Source organism: Dendrobates tinctorius, unplaced genomic scaffold (assembly GCF_039654945.1).
Source record: "Dendrobates tinctorius isolate UK_male_01 unplaced genomic scaffold, ASM3965494v1 ptg000084l, whole genome shotgun sequence".
NCBI lineage: Eukaryota > Metazoa > Chordata > Amphibia > Anura > Dendrobatidae > Dendrobates > Dendrobates tinctorius.
The window spans coordinates 9,914,897-9,938,287 of record NW_027361752.1 but is presented as its reverse complement, the minus strand read 5'-3'; the positions used below and the strand labels follow the sequence as shown (position 1 = coordinate 9,938,287).

The following is a 23,391-nucleotide window of genomic DNA, read 5'->3' as shown; positions in this document are numbered from 1 at the left end:
GCAATGAAAACTATTTTATATAAAAAATTATTTTTGCATCGCTTTATTCTCACTTTTATTGTGTTTTTTTTTTTTTTTTTTTTTTATTTCCAAAAAATGGATTTATTGGGAGAATATTTTTTTTTTTCCTAATTTATTTGGCGATTTTTTTAAAATTATTTTGCACTTTTTTTTTTTTTTAACTTTATTACATAGTCCCAGGTGGGACATCACTGTCCTGTGACAGATCGCTGATCTGTCACATCATAGATCACTGTGACAGATCAGCGATCTGTCACAGGCACTGCTGCAGACTTGCTCATGCCTGCGCTTTGCAGGCACTGAGGAAGCCGGCTCCCTGAAGGTCCCCGTCGCCATCTTGGATTTGGGGGCCTGCAGGGAAGGAGCCCCCCGCAGCAGCGCTGCATATTGCGCTGCCGTGGGGGTCTCAGGGAAGCACGGAGGGAGCCCCCTCCCTGCCGATGCTTCCCTTTAACCCCCGGTACACCGCGATCATGTTTGATCGCGGTGTGCAAGGGGTTAACGTGTCGGGGGCGGTCCGTGACCGCCCCTGACACATTGTGCCGGGTGTCAGCTGTGATAATCAGCTGACACCCGGCCGCGATCAGCGGCGCTCACCACGTGGGCGCCGCTGAACGCGCTAGACGTACTATCCCGTCCATGGGCATAGGGGCCCGGGTCCCATGGACGGGATAGTATGTCTGATGTCAGAAAGGGGTTAATCCATGTCAACTGGCTGCAAGTGTGATTTAGTTATTGCCAACACCTGTTAGGTGCCACAGGTAAGTTACAGGTGCTGTTAATTACACAAATTAGAGAAGCATCACATGATTTTTCGAGCAGTGCCAATACTTTTGTCCACCCTCTTTTTTATGTTTGGTGTGGAATTATATCCAATTTGGCTTTAGGACAACTCTTTTCGTATTTTTTCATTTAAGACAAATTAAATGAAGATAATAATAGCAAAGAATTTGTGTTTGGAATCATTTTCAGGAAGAAACTGAGCATAATCTGACAGAATTGCAGGGGTGTCAATACTTTTGGCCACAGCTGTACCTTCTCAAACACCAGGACTTTTTATTATAGAAATAGGCCTGATGCCATCGCATCGGGAGTGCGGTAAAATTAACATCTGTGTGTGCTTAGTGTTGCTTCCAGGCAGCGTCCAGCCCGGAGCCTGGAAGAGATCATTTATATAAAGTGAAAAGTATGATTTATCCACAACAAGGCATCTGATATGAGACACACAGGTGTCAGCCTCCTCCGCAGCCTGTGACCTGTATGCCCATATTAATAGTTTAGAGAGTGGCAGGATCCCGTTAATAACGGTTATTGATCTGTGCGCTGCCATCTTGTTGTAATATTGGGCACATCAAGTAGAGTAAAAGACAAATACACTATGTAAGATATTCCTTACAGGTTTATTATAGTATAATATAAATAATAAATAAATAATAATCAGCTACAGACCACACAGACAAACTACACGGTAAATACCATAAGAAGGGACACACCAGTTAAAGGGGTTGTCCTCCTCCACTACTAGATAACCCCATCTTAACCGCTAAAGTGCTCCACATAAAATAAAAACATACCAGCTCCAATACCCTAATAAGTCAGTGCTGTGCCTCCCAGTGGTCGAATGGCATTGTCCGCTCTGACGGGATAGTGGGGTCTGAGGTTAATCTGCTGCTGCTAATTAGCCACAGCATTCACGTCCCATAATAATGTCACATGACCTCCAGGAGAGTCAGCGCCAACATTGCAGGAACAGCTCCAATATTAGAGATATAGATTTTTTTTTTTTTTTTTTGGGGGGAGGCACTTTAGCAGATAAGTAGGGATTATCAGTTATGGAAAACTCCCGAATCAGACCCCAGAAGAAGTTTCAATGTACAGGACTCCACTGAGGCCTTCCATTATTCAGGTGAATATCTGAGTGTCAAGGTATCTCCTATAGTTCCTTTAGTTTCAAAAATATTATTTTACTTTCACAATATGCAAGAAATAAACTTTCAGTGACTGTCTTGGCCAGCTTGTCTTACATAGTCACTGTCCCTTTAACAAACTTTGCATAAATTAATAGTACAGCCATATATATAAAAAAAACTTTGAAATATATCTTATGAGAAAAATCTGTTTTCTCCACTTATGAGCCACTTTCCCCGGCTGCCTCCTGAACTTATTATCCACTGTGAAAAACAGTTCAACTGCACATTGGCTAAAGTAAGACTGTAAGGTGCCTGGTTACAAGATTTATTATACTCTTATGGACAGGGAATGGGGAGGTGTCAGGAGCACTCAGCAAAGTGATTGACCAGGCAGACAGTCAGATTAAGCTGCAGTTCCAAACAACTATTTTATCTCACTCCAGAGCTGGATTCACAGCCATACAGCTCAGTACTGATATCTCATTTCCTCCAAGCTGATGCTGCAGATTTTAACTGAATTCCACAGAGAAAAAAAAAAGATGTCTGTGGAAGACATCATAGCAGCTGGTCTCCACTAGTGCTCAGAGAGAACTGTAAATTAGACACGTAAAGGAGAAAATTGGTGAAAATGCAGGATAATATCAAGCAATGGCCATAAATGGTTATTCTTCAAATAACACACATGACAGCTTGTTCTGAAAACCTTATCTGAAATGACAGGTACACTATAAGCAGAACTTTTCCTGACATGTCTATCATTAAATAAGAATGTTTTGTTCATTTCCTCCATTACTCCTCCTGGAAATGTATGGATAAGTTGAAAACTTGCTATTCTCCTTGTCAATGGGAGTTTCGCTAGACACTGTACCATTGGAGTTGACAATGTCAGATTGTGTAGGGACATCCTATGGACAAGGCGAGTGCTGATTTAATGCTCAGTTGATAATTCATCCATACATTTTTATCGGGAATAACAGGAATAATGCAATGTCCAATTTCTTACAATGCTGCCCCAAGATATTGTAATGTACTTTATTGATTTTGGGATACTTGACTTTTTCTCCATTTATATCTCCAATAAACTGCATTCTGCGAGCTGCATGTACACCGATTTCCAGAAAGCAGTGCATTGTGGGAGTTTAAAATACTGTTAAAGGGAACCTGTCAGGTGACTCATAGTGCCGAAACCACAGGCACCATGAATCAGAGAGCAGCCCCTTTATTAAAAAGAGCTGTACCTTTCTCTGAATTGCTGCAGTGTTTATTCAGAAAGCATACTTGAAGATGGGTACTTGGAACGAGGATTAGGCTGACTAGTCACAGAAACACAAGCCACTTGACAGGTTCTGTTTAACCAGTTAACGCTAAGCTGTACCACAATCGATACAGAGAATGGAGCTCTGAAACCCTGAGAACAGGGCTCTGCAGCCATGTCCTGGACGGAGGGGAGGTGCTCCACTCCATTCATTGTCTATGGGACTGCTGAGCACAGCGCTCAACTATTTCCATCAGTCCCATAGACAATGAACTGAGTGGAACTTTATTTTTGGGGAATAACCCTTTAGCCTTACATGTAAAGTGCAGAGTGGTGCTTGCATTTTCTGGTTTCATCTGCAATCATGGTGATCTTTAGAAAAGGTGGTAAAAGTGTTCTGGTGCAGGCTGGTCTTTACTCTCTTCTCTCTCTGTCTGCGATTACAGAACCAAACCCGGACGACTTCCTTCTCCAGGTTCAGACTTTCGGCCATTCTCATGATCTCTTGTGATGACGGTTTGCTTTGTTCTCCAAAATGGGATTCTAATGCTTCTTTTGCAGCAATGCTGTTTTATATAAGTAGTAAAAGAAAAGAAAAATGTCACTAAAAGACTCCAGGGATGTGATAAGATTCTGGCAGCGTAAGAAAAGCACTTCATCAGGCGACCTTGGCAATATAGCTTGCATATAGGGGGCTCAGTTACTATTGTTGATATGAGAGCATTGTAGATGTCCCTGCTAGGTGATAATATGACGGATTCTTAGGGCCGGCGCTGATGGGCGAATATTATCTCATCCGAGAGAATCTGGCTCTGATCAGAGCGTCAGCATGGTGTGATCTCATTCTCTCCGATGAGGAGATGTGTAAGGGTGTGGACTTTACTGTCGTGTTCCTGCCCCTGAAGACACCAGTCGCGACATGTCAATAGCGTCATGCGTCTTTTTCAGCTATTAGATGCTATGCTAGATACAATGTGAAATGTCACGTGGGGTAACGTAAAGGTTATGCTTAGCGTAATGACAAAGATCTGCCCTCTACAGATTGTAGGGACAGGCATAGTTAGCATCCATTGAGATGGGGCTAGGACAGTAAAAAGGGAACTGCTTCCTGTTCTGCAGGAGTTTGTGAGGAACACTGACTAGGTCAAGGTCAAGCTGCAGCGGGCCTATAGCAAAGACGAGTACAGATTGTTCTGGGCGGTATGGGACCTTACAAAACTCCATGTGGACGTTCCTGCAGCATCAGGAGCTCAAGGCTCATTAGAGGTGCTAGGGAGAGCACCTAAACCCCTTCCGTAAGGAGGAAGAAGGACGTGAGACCGCGTGCGGGAAACGGATCTCGGCAATACCGTGAGGCTGGACAGTAAATCCCTGGGGCTGGCAGAAACCGCAAGCAAAGGTATAGTCCAGGGTGAATGGAATGGAAATTTGCAAGTGTACTGTGCTATGGAAACAAGAAACGGAAAATGTTGTGCCCGATATTGTGTCTTACAGTATGATGTAGATGGACTGTTAAGGAAACTTCTTTGTTATAAAATGAGCCTGGTGTCCCCTGATTCATGTGCAGTGCAGTGCATATATGTCATCCCCTGAGGAAGAAGTGCTGTACACTTCGAAACGCGTTGGGCAATAAATGGTTAATCCTTCAACACAATTTGGATGTGATATTTTGTCAAGCAGCGCACGAGAAGTACATAAATTTATTCCTTTTAATACTGTTGCACTCTGTTGTGCCTCTTGGCACACGCTCTGAACCTGCACTCTGCCTTGTACTCGGTTGTGCCTCCTGGCACACGCTCTGACCCTGTACTCTGTCTCATACTCAGTTGTGCCTCCTGGCACACACTGATCCTGTGCTCCATCCTACACTCAGCTGTGCCTCCTGGCACACACTCGGACCCTGTACTCTGTCTCTTACTCAGTTGTGCCTCCTGGCACACGTTCCAATCCTGTACTCTGTCTTATGCTCAGTTGTGCCCTCTGGCACACACCCTGCTCCTGTACTCTATTACACCTCCTGGCACACCTGCTGCCTGACTCAGTGCTGTGACGTGCTCCTTTGCACGTATCCTGCTTTACTCACACCCAGACGTATGAAGTTGCTGTATACCACGTGTTCCCATGGTCACGCTTTACACATTCTTGCAGACACACTCACTCGTGTCTCCTGTGAGACGGCCGCCTGGTGCCAGCAGTCGTGGTACCTCACCCCCTGGGGCTTGCCCCTGACACTCCCTGTATAGGGGGTGGTCTTCACTAGGTCAGCTCGCCCTGGGAGGGTTGGTGCCAGAGGGACCACTCCAGGAGTCGTCACACCTGCAGCCAGCAAGTGAGTGCTCCGCAACCGACACAGGATAGCACGTTGGGACTGGGACACGATTTTCCTGTGATAGTGCGAGGGAGAGTGGAGCAGCAGCTCAGTCCATGGAAATTGGACTGCACTCAGATGTCATCCGAAGAGGTAGTGGAGAGGGGGAAGGTTGGAGCTGTTCACGCGGGTAGTACAGATGGATCCTTTGCTGTAATTAGAAACCATTGGGTGCCGGACCTGCTGGTGATTGCAGCTGACAGAGAACAAAACTAGGGCAGTTTATGGCACAACCTACTGAATAAAAACTGTAAGTTTATTGAATCAAGTTAAAAGTCCATAAAAGTGAAAAACCCGTAGGATCATATGATTAATAAGGGCGTCTTAGTACCCCAGAAACACGTAAGGTGTTGAGGTTTTTCACTTTTATGGACTTTTAACTTGATTCAATAAACTTACAGTTTTTATTCAGTAGGTTGTGCCGGACTCTACCTCAGTTTTTTCCTCAGATGTCATCCGAGTGTGATCTGATGGTTTCCATGGACTCATTGAATATCGGATCAAACTTCAGCTTGCAGTAATTTGTTTTCCTCGTACTGACTGTCTGAGGAAGAAAAAATCGGACATTTGCAAAGCCCCATAGACTGACATTGGTCCGAGTGTGATCTGACGTTTTCTCAGAACACACTAGGACTGAAAATATTAACCTCTGCACTTGCCCTTGCTAGGACTGGCAGCGTCGTCATCACTGTTATGGAGGCATGTGTGCTTCTGTAATAATAAACTATACAATATAACATCCATGGGCATTGTGGCCGTCACTGTCCCATCTAAAAAGAGGTCGCCCTAATGTTGGCAGATGGGCTCACAAATGTGTGTAAAAAAGCCTTCACCCCTTCTACACCTTATCTGCCGGTGAAGCATTAGTTTGTAGACAGATGTTCCCAGCAATAAACTCATTACCTTATTGTCGTTCTGCGCTTTCTTTTCCGTTCATTCCCTCCAATCTTCTCATTGTATAAGGCTGTGTGTAGGGAAAGAAAAAAATATGCATTAAATAAAATGTCTGATACAAATCTCCATGTATTAATTAGTTATTCAAAGTTTACTTGTAATGTAAAATATTACTTCTATCTTAGGCTCTGTTCACATCTCATCTTTGCATCATTAACAGGCATGGCCCAGCTCACCTTTATTTGAGGCACGGAAATCTCACTCCTCCCCATTTAGAGCAAAGACTGTATAACCAATAGAAGATTTTCCAGACTATTCTTGATTAAAACATTTTAAAAACTTTTATTCCATAATTAGCACTCACGATAAATCCAAACATAATGTTATGTTCTACGCGTTTCAGGCTAAAAAAAAAAAAAAAAGTCCTTAAACAAAGATAAAACATGATTAACGACATTTTTTTTCGGTCTGAAACGTGGAGGAAATTACATCATGCTTGGATTTATTGATATAGATAAACACTGTAGGAAACAGAGCACACCAGTCCATTGGGTGATACCTTTATAAAAAAAAAATCTATTAAAACCAGGTAATGTGCTCACCTGAGCGAGTTGTGTAGGTACCATTCCTGTGAAAGCTCAATAATGGTTGCTGCTCCCCCATGGCTGGAGGATGGACTTCACCAGGATGCTTGAAGGAGAAGACAATTCATGGTTTCGGCCTGAGCTAAGCGAAATGATGATCCTTGATCCAGTAATAAAGAAACGGTTTTTAGTCCACAGCGCGTTTCCACTAAGGAATGCCATCTTTCTCAAGTGCAAACACCAACGGTACAGTGCATAGTTGGTTTTTTACACTTGAGAAAGACATCAGTCCAGCATGGAAATGCGTTGTGGAATAAAACCCCTTCTTTATATATTGGATCAAGGATCATTATTTATGTTAGGCAGCCCCAATCCATGAATTGACTTTTCTTTCAATTTTTAATATATGGAATAAAAGGTTTTGAAATATTTTAATCAAAAATTGGTGGAAAAATCTTCTATTTGTTACACACCATTTTTACTTTCAAAGGTGAAGCAAAAAGTTCCTAAATTAGTAAAAGCTGCATATAACAGGGACACATCTGTTCTCCTCTGATGCAAAACTGCACAAGAATGCATATAACTTTTTAAAGATTACATTCTTTACCTCATCAACTTGATCGACAGGCTGCTGTGTATACATAGCTATAAAGGAGCTTGTAATCCACTGCTGTCGGGCAGAGAAAGGCAAGGGAACAGCACCACAAGACTTACCCTCACGGGAATCAATCGAGCAATATAGGGCCGGATAAGGCGTGGACAGGCACACTGTGCCGGATAGTGACTCTACCTCCTTCACTGGGCACAAAATATCTGCACCAGTGGGACACCTTTGTAACATCAGTGCCAATTCGTGTCTCCTCTGATTTCACTTTAGCTGCTGGACAGCAGCACACCTTCATTTCTGGTAACACGTGACAGACGCAGTACTGATTTTTTTTTTCTGGGACTTTTGGTGTCGCTTAATTAAGGAACTATGCAATTAATTTTGTTCTGGTTCTGGTCATGCCATCCTGAGAATCATTGGTGGTGCTGTCAGCTATTTAAAACCCTGAAGCTCTGACTTCCACTGCCGGTCAATAGTTCTGCTTTTCTGGTCTATAGTTCTGTTCTGTGCTCCTATTGTGTTGTCCTGATTTATCCTGTACCCTGACTTCAGCTTGTAATTAGACCACCTACTTGCTTTTCTCTCTGATGTAACCGCGTGCTATCGACCCCACTTGGCATCCCTATTTGCAACTAGCTTGATCCAAATGGCTGTAGCTGACTCTGTGGCCCCAGCCCAGGTGTCCCTGTGTATGTCCAGATCCCTTTATAGGAGTTAAATGGTGAGAGCAAGGCCAACCCTTGGGATCTGGTAAACCAAGTGGCTCACAATAATTAATGACATTTTAACCTCTTTGTGACCAGTCCATTTTTCAGTTATGTACTTTAATTTTCTTCCTCTACCTTGAATAGCCATAATATTACTAATTTACAGGTTATAGCCCTATAATGGCTTGATTTTTGCAGGACAAGTTGTAGTGTTGACTAATAGCATTCACTTTAACATATGACGAACAGAAAAATTGAAAACAAAGTGGACCAGTGGTGAAATTTAAAAAAAAAAATCAATTCCGCCATTAATTTTTGAGTTTTGTTGGTATGATGTTCATTGTGCAGTAAATGTGACCTGGCAATATGATTTCTCAAATCAGTATGATTATGGTGAAACAAAAACTTTTAAATCATATATATCCATAAAAATTATCTTTATTGACTAAAAAGCCATATGCAATGGTTCACACCAAAAAAAAGTGCACAAACAAAAACAAACGTGTTCCAAAATTACCAATAAAATGGGTAAGCTAGAAGTCCCTCTTACGTCAACTAGGCTGTCACCTTCCTGGCTGCGGATGTTGGCACCCTAGGGGGAAACGTTGTGTCACCCCCGCTCCACGATGGCTGACCCTGGGAGCCCTGTAACACCCTACAGCCACTAGGGGAACCCTTCTACCCGATATCCTAAAGGAACCCCTATCAATAGACATAGACGATCCTATATCTAAGAGGACCCTCAAACAAAAACTTTGTAAAAAAAAAAATTATTTCTTTGTTAGTGTCTGCAGTTTTACTGAGATCCATAACATATTAGTTTGTTTTGTGTTTTTGTTCTCTTTTGTACCAGTTCTAACTCTAGGTCATGGCTTTAGGTTACAACATATTAGCACAAAATTTGCAACTTTTTGCTATTTTTAAAAAGCTGCCAAATCGGCATTTTTAAAAGTTTCAATTCATATATCTTGGAAGGAGATGCGCAGCTTTCCTGTGATGCTGTCAATGTCCCACAAAGGATAGCGGAAAATCAATGGGATAAAAATATTTCTTTATTCCTTGGTGTGTATCTACGCTTTTCGAGGTACTCCAAGCTCGTCCTCAGGAAACAAACCACATTCATAATCCTTAAATCTAAATATTTTTTTTTTAGATTTAAGGATTATGAATGTGGTTTGTTTCCTGAGGACGAGCTTGGAGTACCTCGAAAAGCGTAGATACACACCAAGGAATAAAGAAATATTTTGATCCCATTGATTTTCCGCTATCCTTTGTGGGACATTGACAGCATCACAGGAAAGCTGCGTATCTCCTTCCAAGATATATGAATTGAAACTTTTTAAAAAGTTGTACGAAAAGTACAAACCCTAAATCTCAGAGCACGCCAAAATACTCAGAGATCACCCGAGCAACGAGTATACTCGCTCATCACTAATAAGCATCTTTATGAAGCCATCAGGTACAATAATGCTGCTAACATAGCGTGGTGTCACCGGTACATTACCGGACAGACAGGTCATACTTTATTTAGCAAACCATTGTAATAGGAATCATTTACGACCGTTTAGTATACCTCCAACTTGTTCAGCTTCGTCCAGCCATTTAGACAAAATGGACTTTAGTTTACAGGCGTTCCTAAAACTCAGTTGCAAGTTTTCAAAGCGGCAGATGGTTGTTTGGCTGAACTCCGAGCCATGGACGGCGGCGAGTGCTTCTCCAACATTTGTCTGAGTGTAACCTGCTTGAGAATAATAAGCAGATTTATGTGTTAGCAAGAAGACAAAGCTGCATGACTCCTTATTTCAATAGATTAATACCAGAAGAAAGAATCCAAGGGACAGAGATAAAGCAATATTTAAAGGTTTATTTAATTTTCAAAATTAGGAAAATATAGACACCATTAAAAATCAAGCAAGTTTGCAATTTACTTGATATTGCTATCTGCCTCCATTCTCTCCTGATCCCTCCTTTTCCGTTTTTGCTTTATTTCTTCACATGCATTGAGAGCCTGTGTGTTGGGCTCTCCATGCATGTGCTGTGACAGTGACACAGCCGCGACACATGCAGCTGCGGTGGCGATCAGCTGTTCAGCCGGCATGATCCAGGAAGCAGGGTTCCCACTGTAGCTTATTCAGCAAGCGCTATAGCTTGCCGAATAAACGGGGAACCGAAGATATTCGTTCAACTCTACTCACCACACATCTATCCAAATTCCTTTAGGGGCATAGATTCCAATGCAGAGTCACATGTGGGTGTTTCCACAGTTTAGGCACATCAGGGGCTTTGCAAAATGACATGGCACCCGTTATCTGCTCCAGGCAAAATTGCACTTCCAAAGTCGAATGGTGCTCCTTCCCTGTCATGTGCCCAAACCACTTATGAAGCATTATTTTTAAAATGCAAAACTTGGAACTAAAGCAATATTTTTGTGGGAAAAAGTACATTTTCATTTTTCCTTCCATATTGCATTAACACTAGAACTACCGCAAGTTTCATAATACCTATAACTACCATTAGGGGTCATTTTGACCCCCATTCAAAAGTACTGACTCTGGAGTAAAAATAACTTTTTTGTTGCCAACAAATTAAAGAACATTTATTTTAACTTAGTAGGAACAGTGTTAAGATCAAGTACAGCACGCATTTTCCTTTTACATGGTCATAGCATGCGGTGTCCAACAATTAACACAAACAGTACTTTCTTCCACTTTCCCAGTGCATTTTCCACAAACTGGTTTGTTACAGCTTGCGCAAGTTTTAGTTGTTTTGTTTTTGTTGCATCTTCCAACTCCACATTTTCGACGCTTGCGGATTTCTTGTCCTTTTGTTTGTGGTTCAGACATTGCGGATGATGGGCCACTTCTTCTGACTCATTTTCAGATAAATTCTGAAGACATTTCAAAATTTCATCACTTGTCAGACCCCTCTGCTTACTCATGCTTCAAATATACGTCGCAAAAAGGGACTTGTAAGATCGCAGAAGTAATAAAACGACACTGAACAAACATGCAGAGTTGTAGCTTCAGCTGTAATGTTTGCTACTGAAGTGCAGACAAAAATCGCTACAAGAGACATGGATCAAACATGATCAGACAAGTTTAGACAAAACAAAATGCTGAATCATGCCTGATATGCAAAGATACAATTACACTCTACAACTAGGGAGAAGCACTGTGATTTTCTGTACTCTGTAATATTAGGTGACTTGCCTACTACTACTTTTATGTATGGGGTCAAATTGACCCCTTCAGTACTTATAGGTATGAATTGTAAAATCCGGGCCCCTGAAAAAGTTACAATTCATTCTTGTGTCCTAAAATATACACTACCATGAATAAATAAAAGTCACAAAAAGTCAGAACTCATTTGTTAAAAGTTTAGAAATTATAGGAAAAAGAAATAGCAAAAGGGTCAAAATGACCCCTCCGGTAGTTCTAGTGTGAAGCCCATACTTGAATGTGCTTTTGAGCACTTTGAGAGGTGTCACTTATGGGTATTTTCTGTCACATAGACCTGTCAAGGTCACTTCAAATGGGATGTGGTCCCTATAAAAATTGTTTTTGTAAATTTTGTTGGAAAAATGAGAACTTGCTGATAAAGTTTTAACCTTTCTAGCCTCCTAACAAACAAAATTGTGTTTCAAAAATGATACTGATGTGAAGTAGACATGTGGTAAATGTTATCTAACTATTTTGTGTCATATAACTATGTTGGCTAAGGGCATAAAAGTTCAAAGTTTGAAAATTTTCACATTATTTGTATTTTTTTATATTTTCATAAATAAATGCAACTCATATCTACCTAAGTTTACCACTGTCATGAAGTACAATGTGTCATGAATATATAATCTCAGAATCATTGGGATATGTTGAAATGTTCCAGAGTTATTACCACATAAAGTGACACTGGTCAGAATTGAAAAAAAAAATGGCCTGGTCAGGAAGGTGAAAACAGGCTGGAGGGTGAAGGAGTTAAAAGTTGTAGCTTTTAGTGTTTGAGTAAAACATTGTCATTAAGATATCCATACCCAGCTTTATCCTCCTCACTTTAAATTCATTGGCAAACTTTTCCAGTTCTCTGATCTCTGGGGAGTCAATATCAATTGGCTCCTCTATAGCTTTGCTCTTTCTTCTGAATTCTTGCTTGAAGTCTGTTGTGGTGACATCTTCCAGGAGAGTTTGATGCATTGGGGCAAAACCATGGCCCAATGTGCAGGAACTGGCGCTCATTAGGCAGGGAGGTAAGCTTCCAGTATGGACTCCTGGGGAAGAGAGAGAAAGTCCTACGTGCTGTGAATGTAATGGTTGAGTTTGTAAAAAACATTAATTTATCATAAATAAACTGGGAATGTATGAAAAATTACACAGGATGGCACATGTATGAATAGATGGCCCAACTGCAGAGACCCCCACTAATTACTAGAATAAGTCCCTCATCCCATGTGAATGAAGTCAGAGCGTGGATGCTAGACGACCACTTTATTTACTTCTATGGGAGCAGCAGTGGGACCACAACTTGCGTAGGCAGTAAATGGATTGGTGATAGTCATAGTTATGTAGGCGTTCTGCTGCTTCATTCATAGAGGGGTCACAGGATGCCCCATCCTAATAATCACAGTGATGGAACCCCCCACTGATCATGCATTTGCCACATATGCTGGTGATATAACATCTTTATCTCTGACCATGTTTGGGTCAAGGACCAGACAGAGTTTGATTCTTTTTGTCTCTGATTGAGTAACCTTTTTAGTTTACACTAATGTGTCTGAAGGAGACTTGTTTTTTTTGTGGAGCATGTACTTTTCATTTATAACATTCTGGGCCAGGCTTACATTAGTGTTTAATATTTATGATGAACGTAGGCTAGGTGCGATGTCATGAGTGCGTCCTACCAGGTCTACTAATCAGAAAAAGTGCAGTTAATAGGAGGCATCGCAGGGCTGTGATCTGGAGCCAGGGACTTGCTATGTGGCTGCTTGAAAAGGTTCCAACAATTCTTTTTGCTCAGCTCAAATATTTTTTAATGAAATTGAGGGGATTTTCTAGGTTCACATTAGTGTTCTGGACTTTAGCTCCAGGTTCAGAGTCGTGAAATTTATGTTCAAAACGGATCAGTTGCATAACTGACTCAATCGGAAGCAGAGGGGACCTATAGACTATTATGGAGTTTATCTGGGCTTTGGTATAATTGAGAATGGAATAAAAATATCTCTCTTATTCCATTGTAAAAACTGACAGACAAGTCAACCCAGATGGACCCAATAATAGTCAATAGGACGCTTCTGCTTCCGTTTGCATCAGTTGTGCACAGATCTGTTTTGGCCATGAATTCCACTGGTCTGTCCCCAGATCGAAAATGACAATTGTAATACCCTAATGCAGAAGTAAACCCTGCCTTACAGGCCAACAAATTATTGACACAATTCCTTCTAATTTTGTCCTTTTTGTACAACATTTATCCATACACTAAACAAAATTCATACATTTAAAGGGATTGTGCAGCCTTATGATATGGATAACCTTTCCTTAGGATTGGAGGTGTGGTGATTAGTGATGAGCGAACGTGCTGGGTTAAGGTGTTATCCGGCCATGTTCGTGTACTAATCGAGTGACTTTGGCGTGCTCAAAAAATATGTTCGAGTCCCCGTGGCTGAGTATCAGCAGGGATTACCTAACAGACAATCCCTGCGTGTGTTGCGACTGTCCAACAGCCGTGAGACATGCAGCCACGGGAACTCAATCATATTTTTTGAGCACAACGAAGAACATACATTTTTTTCATGGTGCAAGAACAAGTTACCCCTTCATTTTGTAGTATTCTTTTCTGTACTACACTACACTCACTGGCCACTTTATTAGGTACACCATGCTAGTAAGGGGTTGGACCCCCTTTTGCCTTCAGAACTGCCTCAATTCTTCGTGGCAGAGATTCAACAAGGTGCTGGAAGCATTCCTCAGAGATTTTGGACCATATTGACATGATGGCATCACACAGTTGGCGCAGATTTGTCGGCTGCACATCCCTGATGCGAATCTCCCGTTCCACCACATCCCAAAGATGCTCTATTGGATTGAGATCTGGTGACTGAGGAGGCCATTTGAGTACAGTAAACTCATTGTCATGTTCAAGAAACCAATCTGAGATGATTCGAGCTTTATGACATGGCGCATTATCCTGCTGAAAGTAGCCATCAGATGTTGGGTACATTGTGGTCATAAAGGGATGGACATGGTCAGCAACAATACTCAGGTAGGCTGTGGCGTTGCAACGATGCTCAATTGGTACCAAGGGGCCCAAAGAGTGCCCAGAAAAAATTCCCCACACCATGACACCACCACCACCAGCCTGAACCGTTGATACAAGGCAGGATGGATCCATGCTTTCATGTTGTTTACGCCAAATTCTGACCCGACCATCCGAATGTCGCAGCAGAAATCGAGACTCATCAGACCAGGCAACGTTTTTCCAATCTTCTACTGTCCAATTTTGATGAGCTTGTGCAAATTGTAGCCTCAGTTTCCTGTTCTTAGCTGAGAGGAGTGGTACCCAGTGTGGTCTTCTGCTGCTGTAGCCCATCTGCCTCAAAGTTCGACGCACTGTGCGTTCAGAGATGCTCTTCTGCCTACCTTGGTTGTAACGGGTGACAATTTGAGTCACTGTTGCCTTTCTATCAGCTCGAACCAGTCTGCCCATTCTCCTCTGACCTCTGGCATCAACATGGCATTTCCGGCCACAGAACTGCCGCTCACTGGATTTTTTTTCTTTTTCGGACCATTCTCTGTAAACCCTAGAGATGGGTGTGCGTGAAAATCCCAGTAGATCAGCAGTTTCTGAAATTCTCAGACCAGCCCTTCTGGCACCAACAATCATGCCACGTTCAAAGGCACTCAAATCACCTTTCTTCCCCATACTGATGCTCGGTTTGAACTGCAGGAGATTGTCTTGACCATGTCTACATGCCTAAATGCACTGAGTTGCCGCCATGTGATTGGCTGATTAGAAATTAAGTCTTAACACACAGTTGGACAGGTGTACCTAATAAAGTGGCCAGTGAGTGTATGTCCTGCATAGGTAATTAAACCAATTTAGGTTTAATCCTCATACGCAGTACCAACATATGACTTTTCTATGGGACTTAATAATGTATGAATCCAATGAGAGGAAAGAATAGCATGGCACTCACCGATCCAGGTGAATTTTTCACCTGGATCGGTGAGTGCTATGCTATTCTTTCCTCTCATTGGATTTATACATTGTGTTTTCTGCACTAGCACCCGAGATCTCGGGGTTCAGCCTCCACGAGCAGTATGGACATGACAGTCTCACATCGGCAGTAGTATTGGCAGTGCCGACAGGCTTTTTCTTTACACGTTCAGGTCTTAATAATGTGAGAAGTTTGTATATAGCGAGGCTTTTTTACAGGGTTATTCGGTCTCATAAATTATGCTCAGTGTATAATGATAGATCTGTAGTATAATAGATCTCAACAGTGCTTAATGGTCCCCACTGACTTATATTTGGCAGGGATTCCTTGCATTTTCATTTTGACGCTGTGCTATTCTTGCCTTTCAATGTGATTAAACTGCCAAAGGAGTGTGAACAGAGTCTTAATGATTGTCATATTAAATGATGATTAATATGAAATGTATAAAGGCGCATGCAAGGCTTTGATACACATGACTAATATCTCTCCATCAGTCTACCTTGTAAAGTGCTTACTCCATTTACGACATTTGAAAGGGGCATGCTGCAGGTTTGTAAAATTCGTGTCTGCGAAATACTTGCCGATAGCATTTCTGGAGAAGTGGGTTTTATTCCTAGAAAGGGAAAATAACAGGTAAAACATTTTGAAAAACATTCTTGTGCTGTAAGCAGTCTTTATAGTAAAAAAAAAGAAGTTATCACTTCGCGAGGGAATAGGTGATAACTAGGAATGAGCGGACCATTGGAAGTACGAGTTCTGGTACATGACCCAAACTTTATTCCAACATTCGGTTCGGGTATCAGAACTGTGCCCAAACCTGAACCAGAACCTCAACCTCATTGAAAACAATGAGGACCCAAACTTTTGAGCTTGAAAATCTCTCTCTCTCTGCAACAGAATTTCCCCGGAACTCTGAATATTGCAACGGACTTCTGGGAGAAGTCCGAGTTTGGCATTTAGCACCGGACACTAACTGTTCGGTATGAACACCGAACTTTTAAGTTTGGTTTTGCTCATCTCTTGTGATAACTCCTTGATCAATGGAGTTTGACAACTGAATCTTGCTCTGATGACCAGATTCAGTCACTTTGTCCCATTTGAATGGAGCAGTGCCATTCATCCAGCATGGGACTGTCAAAGATAGTGAAGTCCAGTGCTGTCACATAGAGATTGAATGGAGCGGCACTGCACATGCTGGATCACCCCTTCTTTCAAAGAATATTCTTTTCTACAGCCATATTTGTAATTTTTGATCAGTTAGTTTATAAAAGAATTTTTTCCAGCCAAACACAAATCAATATTTCAACCATTAAATGTTCCCATAGGCAATGGCCATACCATTACTACAAATACTGTACATGTCTATTGGTCTACAGAATATCCTTGGAACAAAATACAGTGTGCGCACTGGGATTGGGTTCTATTTTACAATGTTGGAAGGGAAATTTTGTAGCCACTTTTTTTTAATAAAACAAAATAGTTCATGAGCACAATAATTTGGGGAATACATAAAAGTTTTCTCTACATAAGAATTTGTTAGCTGCAATTCATAAAAGTGTGGGGTGTTATTTACTGCAGGAAATGCACCATTATACTGGAGAAAATTGACCACCGGAAGCTCTTACCTGTCATGACTCCATAGGTCGATTGCTGGTTTCCATAGTGGCATGATGGGTTTGGGTAGTGAAGCCCGGCTAGTGAATTTTCCACAGAGATGTGTATGTGACATAATTTAGGAATTTGGACCAAAGACAAAACAGACGTGACTGGTAAGAAAATGTACAAATATTCAAGAATATTCATAGTATTTATTCCACTGCAATTTATTTTCCTGTATTGTCAGTGCATGATGGCAATAAACATGTTCTAGAAATTCTTCACTGATAATCCTTTTACAATTATAGAAAATCTGGAAAACAAACTAACTAACTAACTTTTTATATACTTACCTTAAGGCTGCGTTCCCAAGGTGAGTTTTTTGATGAGTATTTTCAATGATTGAAAAACGCCTCATCTTACAGTTCCAGCAAAGTGGATGAGATTTATGGAAACCTCATGCCCACTGTGCTTTTTCTTTACGCAATGTAAACTGACATCCGGTGCGGGTTTCAAATCTGGAACATGCCAATTTAATTTGCTGGTATGTTGAGTTTTCTGTGCGAATTTGGCCAACAGAAGTACGCTAGGTGCAGAAAATCCGCAGTTAGAAGACACATATGCGTTTTTAGTGAATTGCCGCTGGGAAAACTCACCAAAAATGCATGTAATACACACATGACTATATCAATAAAGTTTTGTCAGAGCCAAATACCAGGAAGTATAACAAACAAAGCAGCTTTTTGATAGCATGACACTCCCAAAAGAGACAAAATCCACACTCAAAAACTCGAAGAAAAAAAAAGCCACTTGCATAAGATAAGTTGGGGAAGTTATTGGGAGGGGGCTTGGATGCATATGCTCTAGGTTTGGGGGGGAACCAACATGCCTCTATGTCCTGGTCAGGATATTTAGATATAAGACTAGGTGATCATTCTGTTAGATGGGTGACAATTATTAGACCTTTTCCATCTGGCACGAAGCTGCTTCTTTAGTTAGTTATACGTTACTGCCATTGGCATTTCTTGGACTCCACCATCAGGACCCTTCTTTATTTAGGCTCTTGGTGACACATTCGTAATCACTTATTTTCTCCTCTATTATGACATTATTGAACCTTTACTACTTTATTACTTTCTAATAAATTGTGTTCTCCACTCGTTTTGCCTCTATTTCTGGAACTTTTGTATATTTTTACAGTCCAAGCAAAAAAAAAGAAATTCCAGATCCTAAATTTCAACTTTATTCAAAGCATATAAAACAATGAATCCAAAAAGTGATCAAGGCAACGGGTTTCAAATGCTCACCGGCGTTCTTTGACAAAGAAAGCTGGTGAGCGCTTGAAACGTGTTGCATTGTTTACTTTTGGAATCATTGTTTTAAATACTTTGAATAATATTTTGGAATTTTAGGAGCTGGAAATTCTTCTTTTATGCTTGGACTTTTTACGTGTGGTCACACGGTTTCCTTGCTCCTGTACAACCAGAGCCGACTAGATGAGCTAGTTTCAATTTCCCCCCACGTATATTTCACAGAGACTTGGCTCATTGCGATGGGTCACCCCACATTAAGGTTTTGAACACTATGTGCCTAGTTCACACGTTTCACATCAGATTATATGACTTATTTTTGGAGCATGTCTTAATCGTAATATTGATCTCATAAACTTTCTTAATTTTTTGTGTTGCCGTTTATGCATTATTGTCTCCAATGCATATATAGCACACCAAAAGTTCATAATTTTATCTTTAATTTAATTTTTTTTTTTAAAACCTATCACTGATCACTAAAAAGGGAACCTCACTCTGCAATCATTTATTACCAACCCAATTACTAGAATACACTTACCTCTGGTTTTTATAAAGTTTTCCCAAACTGCTGGATAGCAAATCTGCCCAGTCGTGCAGCGCTATATACCCCATTATTTATCTAGTACAACATTTATATTAAAATGTCATTGCGTAATCTCCTTTAAAATGTATCACATTACAATTCCTGAGTTTTCACAATTCTACCACTATTTTTTGGAAAATGTTGTACTGCTCCATGAAAGATCATAGTACAATAGTAACAAAAAAATGTTAAAATGTAAAAAAAAATTAAAAATTCAATATATGATAATTCAATACATAACTATTTTCATTATTTATTCTAATATTTATGATTGATGAAAATTAGCTAAAATATCTTGAGCCGTGTGACATACTATCATTAACTTAGGGCTTATAAAATTGAAAATGTAATACCAGCAGATAACAGAAATTTAGCAAAAACATTGTACCACAATAACTATGAATAAAAATGGTAAATCACAGCAAAGATCTGCTTAATTACTTGTATATGATAAAACGTGTAATTAGTACCTTATAATGGACACATACAGATGCACAATCCTGAAATAAAGGTTCATCGCGCAGAATATATTAATTTGTCGCAATGAACCTTGGTGTGCAATTTGCGTAAAGTGTCTGATCTGATACACCATAAAAGAGCAGAAGTGCTAGGTAAACTTTGTAGGCGAGTTACATTAATGCTATAATGTGCCGAGCTGCTTCACTGATAAAGTTTTTGCTATAGAATTTTGTATTTTTCAAAATTTTTTCAATTAAAAAAAGACAAATTTCATAAAATTACATTACCCATATGCCTATATATATTTTTTTTTTGTCCTACAGTAAATAAATGGTGATTCAGATAAATTAGAATCAATATAGATTTTTATAAGCGTCAATTTCCAATTTTGACAATTTCCTATTTACAGTTTAAGCCAAACAGAAATAAGCATCATAAGTCAGATAGAGAAGTATCATCTAAACTAAGATAACCCATGAGCTAGATGCACACTGGATTTTAAGTATGGTAATATAACAAAAGAAAAGATGATCAGTTTGGAAATACCTGTGGAGACCACGTTAGTTGTGTGATTGGTGACAGGCAGATACTCTGCGGTGCCGTGATGCATCCTAAGGGGGAACGTGGCTGAAGAATCAGAATTTATAGGTACAAATGTATCAGCTGTCACAAAAGCTTGGAAACTCATCCCCCCCAGACAATGGAAAAAAAAGTCTAAAGATGAATTGTAAAAAGTTTTCTCTTTTGTGAATCTAAAATGAATCTTTCAAGAAGTTTTCTTTGCCTTGCATGTATGCATTAAGGGACTGCCTGGTGGGCGCATAGCGTGTGCAGGTATTTATACTCCTAGGAAATCCCTGTATCCATGTTAATGATTTCTTCCCAGGAGATTGCTACATAAACGCATCAACTGTCCTTCCCACCTCATATAACAATACCCGGCCAATTGCTCGGACTAAACAGAAACCTGAGATGCTCTATTCATTGAAATGACAGTCTGCGTGCACTGGACTATATAGGTGTAAGCAGAGGTCTGATGGCTAAACCTGGAAAACCTGAAGCCATATTGTCCTGAAAGTTTTAGGCATAAATAGGAATATAATATAAAAAGAGAACAACATATAGTGATCAGGACTCTTTTTGTTATTGTATTAAGCGTATCAACACCTTTAAACCGTGGCCAATTTTTACTTTTTATTTCTCTTTTTCATTTTTTTACTCCCCTTCTTCCAAGAGTCATGACTTGTTTTGATTTTTCTGTCCCCATAGCCATATGAGGGTTTATTTTTTGTGGGACAAGTTGTACTTTTGTATCACACCATTCGTGTTATCGTGCGATATACTGGAAAGCAGGAATCCGAGTGCAGCAAAATTATAAAAGAAAAGTGCAATGCCACAATTTTTTTCACCATGTTTACTATATGTTAAAACTGACCTGGAAAAATGATGTTGCATGTCAGTACGATTACACAGATACCAAATATGTATTTTTTTTTTTAAGTAGTGAAAAAATTTTGGGAAAATTATCCGAGAACTGTAATGGTTTTGTTGCCATTTTCCAAGAGCCGTAATGGTTTCAATTTTTAGTGGATGGGGCTGGGTGAGGGCTTATTTTTTTGTGTCCTGAGCTAATGTTTATATTAATGCTATTTTGGGTTAGATATGACATTTTCATTGCGTCATATTGCAGTGTTGCAGCTGTAACATAAACGTAATTCTGGTGTCTTGATTTTTTTCTCCCTACACCGTTTACCGATTGGGTTAATTAATTTTATCTTTTGATAGATCGGACTTTTCTGAGCATAGCAATACTAAATGGGTATTTTTTATGAAATTTTTGTATTTATTTTAAAGGGGGGGGAGTGGTAATGTATTTGTTTGTCCCCTTAGGGAAATTGATCCTGCAATCATCCAATCGATGATACTATACACAGCAATACCATCGTACCGCTGTATATTGCAAAAAAATACGATCTCCTGTGAATGCCAGCTACAGGCTGGCTTTCACAGGACCCCAATCATCATGGCAATCCATCCACACCTCATGATCACGTCACAGGAACGCCGATGAGCACACAGAATGACGCACCCATCTGCCGGTGCACTGTAAATTCCTCTGGCAGAGATTGCCGGTCCACCTGTGGCTGTTAAAGGTAGATGATGGCTGAACATCTCAGGCATCATCTGGCGGGAAAGATTCGGCCTCAGCTTGCGGCGCCCACATCAAAGTCAGGGAGTCGGCATATTTCATAACTGTACGTCATATCTTTGATTTTAAAGATACTAATCACTTTTATGTTTAATGAATAATAATCCCCTAAGATTTGCTAATGAATAATAGTATTAAGAATAAAATCCTACCCTCCACAATTGGGAGCCAGTCACTTGTGTACAAAGAGTATTGGGGCCCCAGAGCAAAGATAAAAATGAGATCCCTTTAAGGTGGTGTTAGTATTATCTTATTCCATGAAGTTCTGGAGTCTGACCTGATATTCCATTTTTCCACTTTGGTCACATTACAATCTCTATGGAGAGTGCATCAACACTTGAGCGCCCTTTATTTTTCTGGATAGGTGATGGTCCTAGAAGTCGGCACCCTACAGATTAGAAAGTAACGGTATATTCTAGCAATAGTATATTGTTATATAATAATATATCCCTTCATCCCTTTAAATTGATTTTGCTACTGTTTCTTCTTTAATATTTGACTCTTGAAATTTATAGTATATTAAAGGTGTGGGTGCTTTAAAAAAACCTCATGTTTAATTCCTGATTTGAAAATTCTGGTGGTCTGTTGTTTAGGACCCTCACTTATTAATCTGCATTTACGCTCCAAGATAACCATGAATGATCATTGCTAAAAATGTGTGTTTCATGATTATCTTGCAGTGTAATCAAACTGCTGATCAACCCATGAACGAGCAAAATGCAGAGTAAAAAAATCATCATTGTCGGAGCGCGCACAGGGCCCGCACTACAGAGAACCATGGTAGCCCGTGTGCACTGAGCCATCTGGAATAGATCGCTCAATGAACATCGTTTACTGCAGTCTGCCAGTGTGATCAGACATTTAGAAGACCAGCGATCGCAAAAGTTTTCCGATTGGTGGTCGTATCGTGTAATCGGACCCTTAGAGCGTCTAGCATATAACTGAATTACATGAATGGTCCATTGATTTAACTAGGGACTTAAAAATCCGTCATTTCTCCTATATAATCATAATTCTGCTTCACATCACTTGTCTCATCTATTGCATTTTTTCTGTGCTATATTGTGCATAAATATGTGACTCTTCAGATTTTGTATTAGTCTATGCCTGATGAAGAGACCTGAGTATTCTCGAAAGCTTGCAATGTGTTACCATCATTTCAGTTAGCCATTAAAAGGTATCAACCACTGAGGACTCTCAATTCTGAATATTTTTCTATCTACTGGCTAACACGGTACAAAGATATACATCTTTCCTGTATCATTTCTCCTATAGTTTTACAATGAGACACTTGCTGCTATGTTCCCCATAGATTACATCTGATTAATGGGGCGTGACCCTTAAACTAAAATGAGATTACCAAAACTAACCATCCCTTTAAGGAGGACAGATGATAAAATCGGTCAAAATTCAAATTCCGACTAGAAATTCAATTTGCATCAAATTTATTTAATGGAAAAATGTGACTCCAAACCATAGTAAATGGAGTGGCTGGGAAGTGGTTTAAAACAATAAAAGATATTATATTTACTTCATATCAGTCTCTGCCGCCGGCTACAGATCCCTGCCGATCCTGAGCCTGATCCCTAAGCTCGGTCTTCTGTTCACTCTTCATCTGGGAATCCAAGGACGACCCGGCCTCCACACATGGTTTGAGGTTTTATCATCACATCGTGCATCATCC

General features: G+C 40.3%; 1 protein-coding gene across 2 annotated transcripts; it reads right to left on the bottom strand.

Moving 5' to 3' along the window:
* Positions 1-1,578: 1,578 nt before the first annotated feature.
* POU1F1 (POU class 1 homeobox 1) lies at positions 1,579-20,186 on the bottom strand. 2 transcript variants are annotated; one of them, XM_073584735.1, is made up of 6 exons: positions 20,045-20,186; positions 17,176-17,316; positions 12,374-12,604; positions 9,920-10,084; positions 6,458-6,518; positions 1,579-3,752 (listed from the first exon to the last, which is right to left on the bottom strand). In XM_073584735.1, the coding sequence occupies exons 1-6, from the start codon at positions 20,184-20,186 to the stop codon at positions 3,539-3,541; spliced, it is 954 nt and encodes a 317-aa protein (XP_073440836.1). In that variant the 3' UTR covers positions 1,579-3,538. The 2 variants fall into 2 exon arrangements, with proteins under 2 accessions (XP_073440836.1, XP_073440837.1); XM_073584736.1 differs by having other exon boundaries at positions 17,176-17,244.
* Between the last annotated feature and the right edge of the window lie 3,205 nt (positions 20,187-23,391).